This window comes from Triturus cristatus, chromosome 9, assembly GCF_964204655.1.
Source record: "Triturus cristatus chromosome 9, aTriCri1.1, whole genome shotgun sequence".
NCBI lineage: Eukaryota > Metazoa > Chordata > Amphibia > Caudata > Salamandridae > Triturus > Triturus cristatus.
The window spans coordinates 555,255,748-555,272,654 of record NC_140592.1 but is presented as its reverse complement, the minus strand read 5'-3'; the positions used below and the strand labels follow the sequence as shown (position 1 = coordinate 555,272,654).

At 48.9% G+C, this 16,907-nt stretch overlaps 1 protein-coding gene across 1 annotated transcript in view; it reads left to right on the top strand.

The window, feature by feature from the left end:
- Window positions 1-4,005: 4,005 nt before the first annotated feature.
- GIPR (gastric inhibitory polypeptide receptor) overlaps window positions 4,006-16,907 on the top strand; it is a 1,954,711-nt gene continuing 1,941,809 nt past the window's right edge. Inside the window, exon 1 of the mRNA XM_085627720.1 lies at window positions 4,006-4,120. Within this exon, the coding sequence (XP_085483846.1) occupies window positions 4,006-4,120 (115 nt within the window). The remainder of the gene's footprint in view (window positions 4,121-16,907) is intronic.

The window sequence follows — 16,907 nt, the reverse complement described above, 5'->3', positions numbered from 1 at the left end:
AGATCACTGCCCACAGGAGGGAAACATAAGCTGCAACCTTCAGCAGGATGACCTCACTGGGTCCCCCGCGTGCGGAATAAGTGGAGGGCACTGAGCATGAACCAAAGATACAGTGCAGCGCAGCCCCTAGAGAAGCAAACGCGCCGGCAGGGGGAGGTGCGGCTACTCACAGAATAGCAGGGGAAAGGCACAAGACCTGCAAGAGACCTCGTTAGGTCCCTTAGCTTCAGGGCCCCCCCATAGCATCTCATATCTTCAGAAAAAGCCATGCCGCCCATGAAGGAGTGTGGGTTGGCAGTGTCTCCACGGTAGACTCTTGACATCCACAATGGAGTGTCCCGCATGGTCTCAGCAATGATTTATTGTAGAAATGCCCTGCTGAGTTGACATGGGGGAAGCCCGCACAGACCGGACAAAGGTAGGCAGCTACAGGAGTGATGCTCTCCCCATACAGCAGCTTACCCATGGAAAGATGCCCCACTGGGAAGTTTAAGACGGCCAACCAGGGTATCCTCAAGTGGAGAGTTGGTGCCCTCGGACGGCACTGCTCTCCACCAGGTTGTCCAACGTGGTTCCCTCGGCTGGGGGGGGTGTACTTCAGGCAAAGACTTCTGCTGACAAAGCGCTCACCACGCGCTGGTTTTTGGCACACACATAAAATGTCAAGTGAATTGCTCACCACGCTAGTGCAGGAGAAGCCAGGAGTAGGATACAGCACTCCCAATGGGCTGGGGCTCCTGGGAGAACACTTGGGCACAAAGGAGGACAGCAGGCGAAAGGCGAGCACATAGGGCAGATAGCTTAATGGCAGTTTCTCCTGAAGCCCAGCAGAAAAGCAGTCCATACGAGTCCTTTAACTGTGCAGCAATCCTTCTGACAGATGTTCAGTTCCAGATCCAAAGTGCTCTGAAACCATGGGATCGAAGCCTCTGTACTTATACTCAAAATTTTCTTTGTATAAAGGGGCACTTCAAAAGAAGCCTTTGAAGTGCACAGCATTCTCTTTCAAAACCACCCCTGGCTCCAGACATCAGTAGGGGGTTAACCAGCCCTTTGTGTGAGAGCTGGACACAGATTAGACAAATGCACAAGTGTGAATGCCCCTCTCTCTCCCAGCCCAAGAAGACCATCAGTATGCAGATGAATGAGGATGTAACCCTGTCACACCCAAACCTTTCTGTGTGATATCTGTCTGGAATGTATGTATGTTCAAAGTGTAGCTGTCACTCAGTCCTAGACGTGGATTGCAGTAAGGCTGCAAAGCACAAAGAGTCATCAGTACAGAGAAATACCCACTTTCTAAAAGTTCAGAACACAAAACAATGAACCCGGCTCCGTACTACCATACACTCCTACTACTCATGGAGTAACGAACAGTCAACTCTTTTATCTATCCGAATGGAGTTTTTATTAGACCATTCCTGTTTCTTATTAATTTAAAAATTGATCAAAACAATTTTTTGGACTGAAAAAGAAACACAGACTTATCAAATTCACACATGAACTTACAGGTACATACAATTCACATTAACATACACTTAAAGACAAAAATGGGCTTAGACACTGTGAAAAACGTATTGGCAACAGCTTGCAACATGACAAAAGCCGCAAATGAATTCATACATTAATCTGATGCAAAACACATTTTTAGGAAAATTTACATCATATACAAAATTTAGTAATAAACATGAAAATGTCCAATGTTATGAACCACGTGTTATTCCAACTCCAGCATCAAAAGAGTGTCTGAATAGTATATCAATCCTTTATCCAATAATTTCCTTCAACTCTCGCCGCATTCAGAATTAACTAAATGCCTCCCAAAATGCCAACGCGTTTCAAGACCCAGGCGAATAGTACTGGGACTATCATCAGGGATTCATATAAATGGACCGGATATTCTACAAAAAAAAAATTAATAAAAAATGCAAAAACAGCGTCAACCCGAACTAACTCTCTCTCTTGTACATGTAACTAACTTAGTGAGTACCTGTTTTCTAGAGATGGAGCAGCCGCTCCAGCTCGTTTGCTCTAAGAGTTTTTGGCTTTTCTGCCACTGGACTCGTTTATGTTACTGCCTACGAGGCTCCCTTAACACTTTGCCAGTATGAATTTCTGAAATGAAAGAACCAAAGTATTGAATATATCTACTGCTACTCTCGACTTACACCCCCAGAGGGAAGCACCAAAAAATTTTTACCTTTACTGCAGAGTATGGGCAGGACTGAGTTCCTTGAAGACTCTTTATTCTACAAATGAAAAAACGATATTGTCCTCATTTTACAATGCAGTGCTACATGCCCACTAGTCACATATAATTTACAGGCCCAGGGTATATAGGATACCACTGTACAAGAGACTTACAGGTAAATTAAATATGCCAGACAGGCGTGAACCAATCATACCATGTTTTGGGGGAGGGAGAACATGCACTTTAACATTGTTTAGCAGTGGTAAAGTACCCAGAGTCTTAAAGCCAACAAAAAGAGGGTCAGAAAAAAAATAGGAGCAAGAAGGCAAAAAGTTAAGTAATAACCCTGAAAAAGAGCCAGGTCCAACAGAGTTGAAAGCTGAGGTCTCCTAGGAAAATGTAGTGTTTGGTGTCAATGACTTAAGGAGAGATGAATTCAGGATTGGCATTGCAGAAACCGGGGCATGGTCCTCGAGGTCTGTAGGCAGTGGTCTCCCTGATGATGATTTTGCCATCTCTTCTGAGCTGGAAGTTGAGGTGTTCCATGATTGGGGTTGCGTCGTCTTTGGCAGTGGTGCTGTGGATGGATTCTTTGTGGATGATGGCGATCCCACCTCCGTGTTTGTTGATGCAGTCCCAGTGTGCTATCTTGCAGTCATTGAGTGTTTCTGTGGTGATGTCGGTTGTGGATGTGGGGTTGAGCCAGGTCTCATTGAGAAAGAAGACGTCGGGGTGAGGGAGGTGAAGGCATCCCAGATCTCAGTGATGTTGGCAGAGCAATCAGGCATTGAGCAGGAGCCAGTAGAGTTGTCTGGGCACATTTGTGGTTGACATTGTGGCGGCGATTATGTTTGTGGGTGCTCTGGTGTTGCAAGAGAAAAGTCAGTGGCAGCATGCAGCATGCAGAAGTTCCAACTGTTGAGCACAGAGAAGTGCGGCAGCAGTTGTTGCGGGGTCTGGAGTCCGCTATGAGCTTGGCCCCTGTGTAGCTGCAGATGGTGGGAGATCAAGGGTTTCCAGGCGCAGTCCAGGAGCGGACAGGTGGAGTCAGGCTTGCCTTTGGCATGCCTCCATTAAGTAGGTCCAGGGAGCGGGGCGGGGCACTGGGAGGTGAGAAGCTGGAGGAGGAAGCAGTGGGAAAGCCATAGTGCGAGAAAGCGACGTGCGGGCGCTGTAATGCAGAAGCCAACAACAAAGCAGACACAAAGATAAAATAATCCAGAAGCACCTTCAACACTCACTGAATACAGGCACAAAGAGAAATTGACTGAAAGTCTAAAATAACCAAAACATAGTGATATCGGTAAAATAGGCAAAAAGATGACAGGCATGAAGTCATGAAGTGAATATTGGCAAAACAGGCAAAAAAAACAACAAGTACGTAGTGAAATATACAAGACAGGCATAAAAAAAAATAGCAGGCACACAGTAAAAGATATTCTGATAGGCGGCTGACAGCGGTGACTGGCACAGAGCTCAGCAATAGGGGCCGATATCGTCCACAAAAGGAACAGAGAGCAGCAGGCAACAACTGAAGTGGAGCGCTAGAAGCAGTGAGAGGGAGCTTGCATTGTGAACTCTCTGCCACTTCCTGGGGAAAAGCTTGACTGCTATGCTTGGAAAGTCAGTTGTGCAAAGGGAGTCAACCACTTCAAACCTATGTATCCTAACAAATGCTGCCAGGGTGGTTATAGATGATGCAGGTGATTTGAGTAGTGACTTGCTTGTTTTGATCATATTCACGACTTTGCAGACCAACTAATGAAATTCAGTTACATTTTCTGTTTATTAAACTGGATAGGCTGACATACTATATGAATTATATGTTTCAGGACTCGCATGGAAAAACAGTTGAGGATACCATCACAGAATGGCAGAAATACAAGATGGCTTGCGAAATTAAGATGGCTCTAGATCCCTACCCAACAGGTAATCAATCAATCATACTATAAGACATATTCTAATTTCACACAATCCTCAAGGCACTTAATGGACATTGAGGCCCTCCTCATGTTCCAAAAGGAAGTTACCACAGCCTACGCCCAAGTAGAGATTCCAGAACACCGATTTCTACCACTTACATCTACCACATCATAGTTGCATTCCAACTCAATAGTCTATGGTGCACATTAAACACATTAGCCTTCTTGCAGTGTATAAAAGAAACACTAGCAACCCAATCTGCTAACTTGGGTAATTTTATACTTTTTAAGAGATATAGGTTATCTGGAACTCATCTAATGTGCTTATTTAGGCAATTACAACTTGTGGACTATGTTAGTTTCAGCTGAGAAACGTAGCGAAAACTAGCCTCTTAATGCACACAGAGAGTATATAAATGTTTTGCTATTATTAATTGTAGAATAAAAAAAAGTAATTTAGAAAAAGGTGGAGTGCTCAGTGTCACTCAGTGTCCCCGGTGCTCACAATAATCAAACAATGCAAGTGGTTATTTTATTTTTGTAGACAACACGATTGACTAACAAAAACTGGATAGGCGGGCTGTGCATTGGATACAAAATTAATTACAGAGCATCAGAATTAATTTTGGAATTGGCAGTCTGTTTGTGCTAATTTCGGCGGTATTTCGACCACATAATTATTGGGTGAGGTCCTTATTGTAATTGTAAATGGCATTTATATAACTCGTAATACCTCTGATGAGACTTTAAATCGCTTTGCCGTGATGAACACTGGATTATCATGGGGACACATATAGATTGAGCTGTGTTAAAATAGTGGGCTGAGATAGAGTCGAATCATCCAAATACTGAAGCAAAATGTTTTTGGGATGGATAATGTCGAGCCTCCTCACTGGCAATCTTTAAAACCAAGGCAGCTTTGGGGAGCCAGTGTCGGAGGGCTGCTGGTAACAAGAGCCCAGAGAGGTATACTTATCCTCTGTTTGTGTTTGTTGTCTACAAATTTATGAAGTGGCCAAGTCCCCTTGGGTAACTTGGACTCTAAGGGCCATATTCACAAGGAGCTATTGCCGAGTTAACAGCACTTTATAGCAGCCAAACGTGCGATAAAAACAACGTCCCATTCACAGTTTTCTTGCGATAGCAGCCGCAAAAAACATCATCACAGACGACCCCGGCAACTATCGCTAATGAGATGCAGAGTAGGCGTTCCCATGCCAAAAGCAGCAAAAACACCATGCCGTAACATTCCCGAGCAGCCAGATCTGTGATAAGATCACAAAACATGCGCTAAGGCGGGTTAGCAGCAGGGATTTAACACCTGCCCTGACCTGGTGTAAAGTCGGACGACAACCAGCACCATGAAATGGAGCCCAGCCCAGTGCCACCCCTGAAGAACAGATGCAATGGAGCCACTGATCGTGCAGTGCAGAGCCCCAAGAGGGCCCCAACATCCACTGCCACCACCCCCAGTACCCCCATCCCCGGCACCCCCACCCCTGAACAAAGACATGCCCCATCAACTACAACCAAACATGTACAAAATAACCAATATGATATCGCACAATCACATCTGGTGACATGCATTTGTCGTCACAAAAATGAGCAGCACATAATCACTGTCGAAGCAACAAATGAAAATGTATTAAAGCAAACACGGAACAGAACTGAGAACATATGGTGGCTCCCCTCCGGACAATCCGTAGGCCACAGCCTGCAAGACAAAAATCATGATGAGAAGGTGTGTCCTGCGCACATCAAGGGACAGAGAGAGAGAGCGTAGGAGAGAGAAAGGAAGAGAGGGATAGAGAGAGAGAGAGAGAGAGAGAGAGAGAGAGAGAGAGAGAGAAGAAGAGAGGGACAGGGAGAGAGAGAAGAAGAGAGGGACAGAGAAAGAGAGAGAGAAGAAGAGAGGGACAGGGAGAGAGAGTGCCGCCCCTGCGCACGCAGGCCACACTGCTCACCTGCTGCTAGCTGCGTCTGGAAAAGATGTCCCACCGTGTGCCGCTGCAAGCCACATGCCCGGGCCCACGGACATGGCACCCTCCACATCATGCAGTCCCGTTCCGCAGGCCACCAGGTCTCACATTATATGCTGGGTCTTGATTACGCCATGGCAGAGGACATACCAGTGCACAGGGCATCATCGCAGGCTGCACACCCGCTCAGCCCCATAGTGTTGTGTGCAGATTTAGATTCCATATATAAGTTTCCCGATTTATGCCCTTTTATAGGTACAATTCACATTGCCCTTATTTGGACATAGAAATACGGCCCTTATTTAGACATTGTCCGTACAAACCAAATACAGGCATGGCCACCTACATCCGTCCATCCACGTCACATCGAATTCTTGGAAAACCAGACCATTAGGTGTTAGAAATGGGATCTCTGGTTGGCTAAGGCTCGCGCCAAAGCCAGGCAGAGACCACCACTCTAGTCAGGGCAAGGAAGTTACACGCCAAAGATAACCCCTGATCACCCCCTTGGTAGCTTGGCACGAGCAGGCAGGCTTATCCCGGAGGCAATGTGTAACTTTTGCGCACGCACACAGCAACAACATCCCAGGCACACTACAAAAGGAACTCCACACAAGGTTATGTCAAAAATAGCCTTTGTATTCTCAAAACACATTAGAATAGTAAACACATAATATCCACTGTGCCAACTGGCACTGGGCAATATTTACAAGGGATTATTTACACATGACAGGGCCACCTGGACCACTGTCAGAACCATCACAAAGTGAAATTAGTAAATGCAGAACATATCATAATCACAGAACACAACCATTAACTACTGGTAACCACTGTACTTAGCATCAGCCTGTAACATAATCTACATTATGCACACTAGTATCACATCAGGCGCGAATTACATTCTGCGCCAACCTCACCATCATAAACACATGAGGCAATCATCTCACAAGTCTAAACGCATTAGACCCTGACCTCCTAAGTATAACTACATTAGGAAATAAATCTCACTAGCATAAACCATAATATTCGAACCAACCTCATAAACATAAAACAGATTTAGAGGTATCAACACAGGGTGCGTAAATCATTCTACATGAATCACATTTCCTAGCACCCAAAATCACAGTAGGGCCTGGCGCCCTATAAACCTAACAATCCCCCTGGCCAACTGGCCATCCCAAAGGGGGACAAATGCCCTGTGTCCAGAATGTCAGGGCACGCTGCCAATGCAGCGAAAGTCAAGGGTGCGCCACTGCGCAAACCTAAACGTAGCAGCTGCCCACTACTTGCTGGGAAGCTGGGAAAGTGTGGGGCAAAGGAGTGCATCTCACTCCTGACTTCACAAGACATGCCCCCAAAGAACTGTGCGCCTAAATGGTGCAGCTGGCACTAATTGCTGCGCAGCTGTAACTGATCAAATGAGGCATGGGCTCTCAGTGGCCCTAAAAACACATATGCCCACGTGGGAGCCACACGGGCTCTGGACGTAATGGCGCCAAACGTTGGAGCCATACGGGGCTCTGTAGACAAATGATGCCCCCATGGAGTGCACTGGCCCCTGAAAATAAACACTGCGGAGTGTTGGAGCCATCTGGCTGTAAAACAAATACTGTGGAGCGTTTGAGCCATGCACAGGCTCTGAAGACAATGGTACCCCACGTTGGAGCTGCCAGCTCTCCTGGCGGGACCACTCAGACTCCCACCACGGGGAAAAGCATGGGCCCCTCTGGGCCATTTAGAACATAATCAGAATTGCGCCCATCATTAGAGTGGCCCGCTCCCTGGCGGGACCACTCTACACCGCGACCCTTACAATGCCACAGTCGGCACTTACAAAGCACCTATGGAGCCCCCCAGCCCTTCTGAACTTACAGGGCTGCTCTCTGGGGACTCCGTTCATGTCCTCGGGAGCAGGCAACGGCAATGTGCCTCGAGCTCCCTCCGCCTCGATCTTCCTGGGCTGCGGCGCTTGCGGGTCTCTCTCCACCTATGGGAGCCCCACCTCCTTAGGTGCCCTACTTCACCCGGTCCCCCTCCTCGGGACCGGGACTTCCAGTGTGGAGCTTAGCGAGGCTCCAGGCTGCCGCCTCCTTCTTCCGGTCTGGCCGCGGCCCCACCCACGTCACAGGCAGACTTGCCTGACTTCCAGGGAGGCCGCGGCAGGACTGCAGCTGCAAACTCGGTGGCGGCAGATGAGGGGTAGGCTCCCTCGGTATCAAAAATATGCAGCGGGGTGGGCACCTGCTTTAATTATGAGCAAAGTCGCGGGGTGGGCACCCATACATAAAAATGAAAGCAAAGTTGCGGGTGGGCACCCGCGCATAAAAATAATCAAATAAGCGGGGTCATCCGCAAAGCTCAGAAGGAAGGGGGAATCCCTATGAGAGGGGTTTCCTCACCAGGGGCTGCAGCGCAGCGCTGCGCAGCCCCCAGGCTCTCCCTCGCTGGGCGAACATCCAAGAAATAAAGCAAAGCACTCACAGGGCGCTAGGGCAGCCTAAAATCCATAAGGTTAGTAAAAGGAAGCAAAAAGGTCCAAGAAGTCCTGGAGGCATCAGGGGGCAATGCAGGACCCAGGGGCCAGCACACAGGGCCCTCCAGCAAGGAGGCAGCCCCCATGGCGGTCCCTCCTGGGCCCCACCAGGAGCAAGCTCCCCTCTGTCAGGATCCAAAAGAGAGAACATTTTCATGGGGTCACAGCCCCTTCTTTTATACCACACGTCCCTTTGTTCTAACAGTGTAGGGCATGGGAGAACCAGATACAACTGGTTCAGGGGAGCTCCTGAGCACTTTGTTTTGCTCAGCTCCTCTCTCCCTTTCACGGGACAGGCTAGGTGCTCAGACGCACCACAGGGGGCGGAGCCAGCATTGTGGAAGGAAGGCATAGTGTTGTATCCTATATTCAATGCAATGCATCTTTCCTAGTTCATGGTCCTTGCTGCTCAGCCAGTGTGGATGTTGTAGAATGTTGGTATGAGTGGTGAGGTCACAGAGTGTTGGGATGCCTGGGGAGTGTCAGTTGAGAGTATGGGCTGAGCAGCAGGGGAGCTGCTCCTGGTGGGACTCGCACCATAATCTACAGAACTCTTGATTACTTGATTCTTTCCATCTATAATCCATCTTCAATAAATATCATCTTCTTCATCTACACCTCGGCTTCCATGGACATATTTTATATTACCACACATAGCCATATTCAGGTCCCAGGTGCAACTCCTCCCTCCCATCTACATGCAGATCTCTCCATTCACCACCGGGCAGACTCACCCTGGCTCCTGGAATTCCCCAGCCCTCTCAGCTCCTGTCAATCACAAGCCAGACATGCACTCCACATCAGGCAGGCAGACACACAGTACACAGAAATGCCAACTTCTAGAAGTGGCACATCTCCACTAGTCACCATAAATCTGCGCACACCATTGTGCAGCATTGATTCTCACGAGTCAGCACATACTAAACTCGACCCTGCACTCCTCTCATACCAGGAATTACCATGAACACACATATTCCCTCATGCATTCCTATGGGAGGGCAGGCCAATCTCATCACACGCACTCTGAGAGCGCACGCACTTTACACTGGGCCACAGTGCTAAAGTGCGCAGAGGCCAAAAATCACTACCGCTTTGTCAGAGCTTAAGGCAAAAAGTTCAGGGGTGAACCTGCTAGAAGGGCCATGTCCAACACAACCCACTTCCAGCCAAAACGCAGGGTAGACCAATCACCACCGTGATGGATTTCCCTGCTTTGGGCGATAGAACACGGACGCGGGCCCGCACTGCAGGGACACCCTCCGGTTCTACACCACTCTGAATCAACGTGGTTCTCGCTGAAAAAGAACTCTCATGCCCAACTAGGCTACCCCACTGGTACTCCCTAGTTGTCCATGGCCAGGACCAGGCCCTAGGCCACCCAGATACCACTGGTCCTTGCCAAACCACAGAGTGGGGGGCAGTAACCCTGGCATCCAATAGCCATTCTCCACTCTCCCTCTCAGTGTAGTTCCAAACTACCACTGATCCGTCAACGTAGGGTCCCCACCCTCTGGCTGACCAGAGGTCATGGGCAAGAATGCCCCACCCTACCTCTACTTCTGGGGTTCCGCACCCTCCCAAGGAAGCACCCCACAAAACACAACTCTCAAACCAGTTCAGGACCTCTCTCCATCAACTGGTCTACCACCTGGGATCCACATTCACCGGATGCACCAGGGTCAGAGGCAAGGACTCCCTCCCTCTGCAACCCCTTACAGAGTTCTGCACCCTCCCACTGTAGAACATGGTCCCTTCACTTAGGATAGGCCCAACCTGCTCTCAGGGTAGTACTACCACACTCAGCCAAGGACCCTAAATTTAGGCCTGCACCACCCCTTCTGGGAAACACAGGGTCTCTTCACTTAAGATGAGCCCCACCTGTGTTCACAGGGGTACCCCTAGAAGGCAAACCGGCCAGGACATTGATTATAGTTGCCCTACCGTCCAGGACAGGCAAACACCTGAACCTGGCTCCCCAACCCAGGGACAGTACCCTTTGGTCAGATGCCCGGCGAACCAGGACTTCACGGGGAGCACGCATGCCCCCCCGAGGGTGACACATAACTAATGCGTTGTGTGACAGTCTGTCTGGCGCAGATCTCATGACCTTCTGTCCATCTGACAGTGCGTGCAGATAGAACTCACAACCAATTATTCAGCAAGCTCCTTATTTCAGAGAACTCACACCCAATCGCCCAGTGCAACACATCACTCATCCATACTCCCTCCCACAAGATCGGTGAGGCAGTATCTACTGCCCCTGAAACTCAACCTGCACCCCCTTTACGGGAACCAGGTACCACCCTCTGGGAACTGGGAATGGGACTTCATGCACTGGACACACACTTTTGCGGTGACCACTGACCCCACCCTTACTGGTAAATCCAGAAAACTCACATTGCTCTTAGGGGATGATCTACCCTCCCGAGCTAGTGACTCCATACCAATTAAGTCCCTACTGTAGGCCAACCCAAGAAATAGTAAACAGCACAGGGGCAGTTACCTCCTCCAGCCTCTACTGCAGGCCAACACCAGAAATAGCAGTCTGCACAAGGGCAGTTACCTCCTCCAGATTCTCTGGTTTCTGTCCTTGGCAGGACACCTTACTCATAGTGCACAAGAAACACATTTCCAAAGACATGACACTTAAAACAAACTTAGAACAATAATCCCTTTCCATGTGACTATCTAAAATGCAGAGTTTTGTAGTGCAGCCAGTCGTCGCTGTGGTACTGCGCAAATGCAAGTCCTAATCCCACCGCTGCTACCAATGTTAGAAATGGGATCTCTGGTTAGCTAAGGCTTGCGCCAAAGCCAGGCAGAGACCACCACTCTAGTCAGGGCAAGGAAGTTACATGCCAAAGATAACCTCTGCTCACCCCCTTGGTAGCTTGGCACGAGCAAGCAGGCTTATCCCGGAGGCAATGTGTAAAGCATTTGCACACGCACACAGCAACAACATCCCAGGCACACTACAAAAGGAACTCCACACAAGGTTATATCAAAAAAAGCCTTTGTATTCTCAAAACACATTAGAATAGTAAACACATAATATACACTGTGCCAACTGGCACTGGGCAATATTTACAAGGGATTATTTAAACATCACAGGGCCACCTGGACCACTGTCAGAACCATCACAAAGTGAATTTAGTAAATGCAGAACATATCATAATCATAGAACACAACCAGTAACTACTGGTAACCACTGTACTTAGCATCAGCCTGTAACATAAACTACATTATGCACAGTATCACATCAGGCGCGAATTACATTCTGCGCCAACCTCACCATCATAAACACATGAGGCAATCATCTCACAAGTCTAAACACATTAGACCTTGACCTCCTAAGTATACCTACATTAGGAATTAAATCTCATTAGCATAAACCAAAATATGCAAACCAACCTCATAATCATAAAACACATTTAGAGGTATCAACACAGGGTGCGTAAATCATTCCACATGACTCACATTTCCTAGCACCCAAAATCACAGTAGGGCCTGGCGCCCTATAAATCTAACAATCCCCCTGGCCAACTGCCCATCCCAAAGGGGCTCAATTGCCCTGTGTCCAGAATGTCAGGGCGCTCTGCCAATGCAGCAAAAGTCAAGGGTGCGCCACTGCGCAAACCTAAACGTAGCAGCTGCCCACTACTTGCTGGGAAGCTGGAAAAGTGTGGGGCAAAGGAGTGCATCTCACTCCTGACTTCACAAGACATGCCCCCAAAGAACTGTGCGCCTAAACGGTGCAGCTGGCACTAATTGCTGCGCAGCTGTAACTGATCAAATGAGGCATGGGCTCTCAGTGGTCCTAAAAACACATATGCCCACGTGGGAGCCACACGGGCTCTAGACATAATGGCGCCAAACGTTAGAGCCACACGGGGCTCTGTAGACAAATGATGCCCCCATGGAGCGCACTGGCCCCTGAAAATAAACACTGCGGAGTGTTGGAGCCATCTGGCGCTAAAACAAATACTGCGGAGCGTTGGAGCCATGCACAGGCTCTGAAGACAATGGTACCCCACGTTGGAGCGGCCCGCTCTCCTGGCAGGACCGCTCAGACTCCCACCACAGGGAAAAGCATGGGCCCCTCTGGGCCTTTTAGAACATAATCAGAATTGCGCCCATCGTTGGAGTGGCCCGCTCCCTGGCGGGACCACTCTGCACCGCGACCCTTACAAGGCCGTGGTCGGCACTAACAAAGCACCTACGGAGCCCCCCAGCCCTTCTGAACTTACCGGGCTGCTCTCTGGGGACTCCGCTCCTGTCCTCGGGACCGGCGTCACTTTCATCATGCAGCAGGGGCAGGCACCGGCAATGTGCCTCGAGCCCCCTCCGCCTCAACATTCCTGGGCTAAGGCGCTTACGGGGCTCTCTCCACCTATGGGAGCCCCACCTCTTTAGGCACCCTACTTCACCCGGTCCCCCTCCTCGGGCCCGGGACTTCCAGTGTGGAGCTTAGCGAGGCTCCAGGCTGCCGCCTCCTTCTTCCAGTCCTGCCGCGGTCCCGCCCACGTCACAGGCAGACTTGCCTGACTTCCGGGGCGGCCGCAGCGGGACTACAGCGGCAATGTCGCGATGGCAAATGAGGGGTCGGCTCCCTCGGTATTAAAAATATGCAGCGGGGTGGGCACCCGCTTTAATTACGGGCAAAGTCGTGGGGTGGGCACCCGTGAATAAAAATGAAAGCAAAGTTGCGGGGTGGGCACCCGCGCATAAAAATAATCAAATAAGCGGGGTGGTCATCCGCAAAGCTCAGAAGGAGGGGGGAATCCCTATGAGAGGGGTTCCCTCACCAGGGGCTGCAGCGCAGCGCTGTGCAGCCCCCAGGCTCTCCCTCGCTGGGGGAAAATCCAAGAAATAAAGCAAAGCGCTCACAGGGCGCTAGGGCAGCCAAAAATCCATAAGGCTAGTAAAAGGAAGCAAAAAGGTCCAAGAAGTCTTGGGGGCCTCAGGGGGGCAATGCAGGGCCCATGGGCCAGCACACAGGGCCCTCCAGCAAGGAGGCAGCCCCCATGGCGGTCCCTCCTGGGCTCCACCAGCAGCAAGCCACCCTCTGTCAGGATCCAAAAGAGAGAACATTTTCATGGGGTCACAGCTCCTTCTTATATACCACATTTCCCTTTGTTCTAACAGTGTAGGGCATGGGAGAACTGGTTCAGGGGAGCTCCTGAGCACCTTTTTTTGCTCAGCTCCTCTCTCCCTTTCACAGGACAAGCTAGGTGCTCAGACGCACCACAGGGGGCGGAGCCAGCATTGTGGAGGGAAGGCATAGCCCTATTCAGGTCCCAGGTGCAACTCTTCCCTCCCATCTACATGCAGATCTCTCCATTCACCACCGGGCAGACTCACCCTGGCTCCTGGAATTCCTCAGCCCTCTCAGATCCTGTCAATCACAAGCCAGACATGTACTCCACATCAGGCAGGCAGACACACAGTATACAAAAATCTGCGCACACCATTGCGTAGCATTTATTCTCATGAGTCCGTACATACTAAACTCGACCCTGCACTCCTCTCATACCAGGAATTACCATGGACACACATATCCCCCATGCATTACTATGGGAGGGCAGGCCAATCTCATCACACGCACTCAGAGAGCGCACGCACTTTACACTGGGCCACAGTGCTAAAGTGCACAGAGGCCAAAAATCACTATCACTATGTCAGAGCTTAAGGCAAAAAGTTCAGGGGTGAACCTGCCAGAAGGGCCAAGTCCAACATTAAGCCTTTAGGAATTTCCCTCAGCTTGAATATTGATTTCTCCATGAACTCATTGAGTATGTGAAAAGATGAAGATGGCACGGTTGGTAAAGCAGAGCTCCTTTATTCAGTCCGGTAGGACAGATCCCCCGGCAGCAACTGCCGTCCCAGTCTGTTCCACATTCCCTGCACGGAACCTTCATTCCAGGTTCCGTGCAGAGAACCCGAACAGAACACCCGATCAGAACACCCAACACACCCCCCTCCCTTCACAAAAAAACACACCTAATTGCATAAAAACAATTACAACCCACATGAAACTGCATTGATCACAAAATACAGAAAATCAAAATCTAACATAGTCCTGTAATTTAACAGGACTTGACTTGGCTCTGGCAGGAAGAAACTTAGTCTTCGAGGGACCCTGTTGGGGAGCAAGGTTGCTTCCCGATGCACAACCCCTAGGAGTATCAATGCTGGGAAGCAGACTTATTCCAGACCTTGCCATTTTCCAGAACGACTACATGATCTGTCACTTTACTGACCTTAACAGGAGCAGAAAAACGAGAGAAACCCTTACGAACAAACACTGGTTTCTTGATCCTTACCCAATCCCCTTCACACACAGAAGACTGCTTGGAACAATTAGAGCCATACTTGGCTTGAGTAGCAGCTCTAACATCCGCCACCACTCCTAACCTTTGTGGATCCACCACCTTCCTTAGCATCCAATCTTTGTTGAGTTTGGAACCCGCAACTCTCCCCCTTAACAAGGAAAATGGAGACATTCCAGTACTACAGTGTGGAGTAGTTCTCATTGCCCACAGCACATCCGAAATCACTACCTTCCAATCAAGACCATTTATGGAGGCCAACTGTAACTGTTCCTTGATGACACGATTAAAACGCTCAACTAACCCATTACTACGTGGATGATAAAGGGAGGTGAGAATATGTTTGATCCCATGCCTCCTCAGAAAATCTTGCATTTCAGTAGACACTAACTGAGTACCATTATCCGTTATCAATTCCTCCGGAAATCCCTCCCGAAGGAAAACCTCCATCAGAAATTTGATAATGATACCAGAGTTGATTCCATCCACAAACCTAACCTCTGGCCACTTGGACATGTAATCAATTAGAACTAGCACATACTTGGGAGAACCCCCCAAACCACTGAATGGACCAGCCACATCAAAAGCCAATTTAAACCAAGGAGCTTCCTTGACAGGAATGGGACTGACCGAGGACGGGCAAGTTACTTGAGATTTGTCACTCAACACACACGCACCACAATCTCTGACGCAATGTTCAATGGACCTATCAACACCCGGCCACCAAAAATCTTCCCTGACTCTTCGCTTCATTGCTCGAATACCCAAATGGCCTTCATGGGCTAAGTCTAAAACTTTCTTTCGTAATGACAAGGGAACAACCAGCAACCCACCCCTGCGCAAAATCCCATCAACCAGAGACAACTCGTCACTAATCCTCGAATAAGGAATCAGTTCCGAAGGAATAGTAATACTGTTGGGCCAACCCTGAGTTACAAAATCAATTACCCTGCAAAGCTCAACATCCTCAGAAATGGCCAGTTTCCAATCCCCTTCTTATAAAGCAGCTCCCGTATCAGCTACAGTGCTGACTGCACACACCATTTCCAAAAAATCATTTGCAGGTTCATTGACACTTTCAGAAAGAGGCAACCTAGACAAACAGTCAGCCACACAATTCTTCACACCCGCCACATACTCCAGACGATAATTGAATTCATTTAATCTGTACTGCCACTTGGCAATACGAGGCGTAGCCCTCCCTCCACCTCTGGTGGTAAACAGGTCTACCAAAGGCTTGTGGTCAGTTCTGAGAACAAAACCATTACCCCACAGGAAATTCCGAAAATACTGTACACCCCACCATAGTGCTAAGGCTTCCTTTTCAATGGTAGAATAGGTTCCTTCCGCACCACGAAGTGTTCTAGAAGCAAAAGCAATAATCTCTTCCCTATTGTCCGATCTCTTCTGCATTAAAACAGCACCAAGACCAACATTGCTGGCGTCGGTGGTGACAATGCACTGCTCATTGATGTTAAAAGTTTAAGTGGCTGAGCATGTACTATAGCCTCTTTGAGTAACTTGAAATCAGACGCACATTGATCAGACCACACATACTTCAAATTCTTCCTAAGAAGACCACGCAGACATACAGTTCTATCTGAAAAGTTGGGTACAAATTTTGCGTAATACTCAACTAGCCCCAGAAAAGAGCGTAATTGATCCTTGTTCATAGGTTCTGGTGCATCCTTAATGGCATCCAGTAACTTCATTTTTGGTTCTACACCCTTAGCGGAGATATGGTGACCAAGGTAATCTACCCCCTCTTGAAGAAATCTGCATTTGTCTCTTCTTAACGTCAAACCACTAGACTTGACTATTTCTAATACGTGCCTGACCCTAGCATTGTGCTCCTGTATGGTCTTCCCGTGAATAAGAATATCGTCCTGGAAGAACACCACCCCCGCAGTGTTCTTGAACAAGTTTCCCATGAGACGTTGGAACACTGCGGAA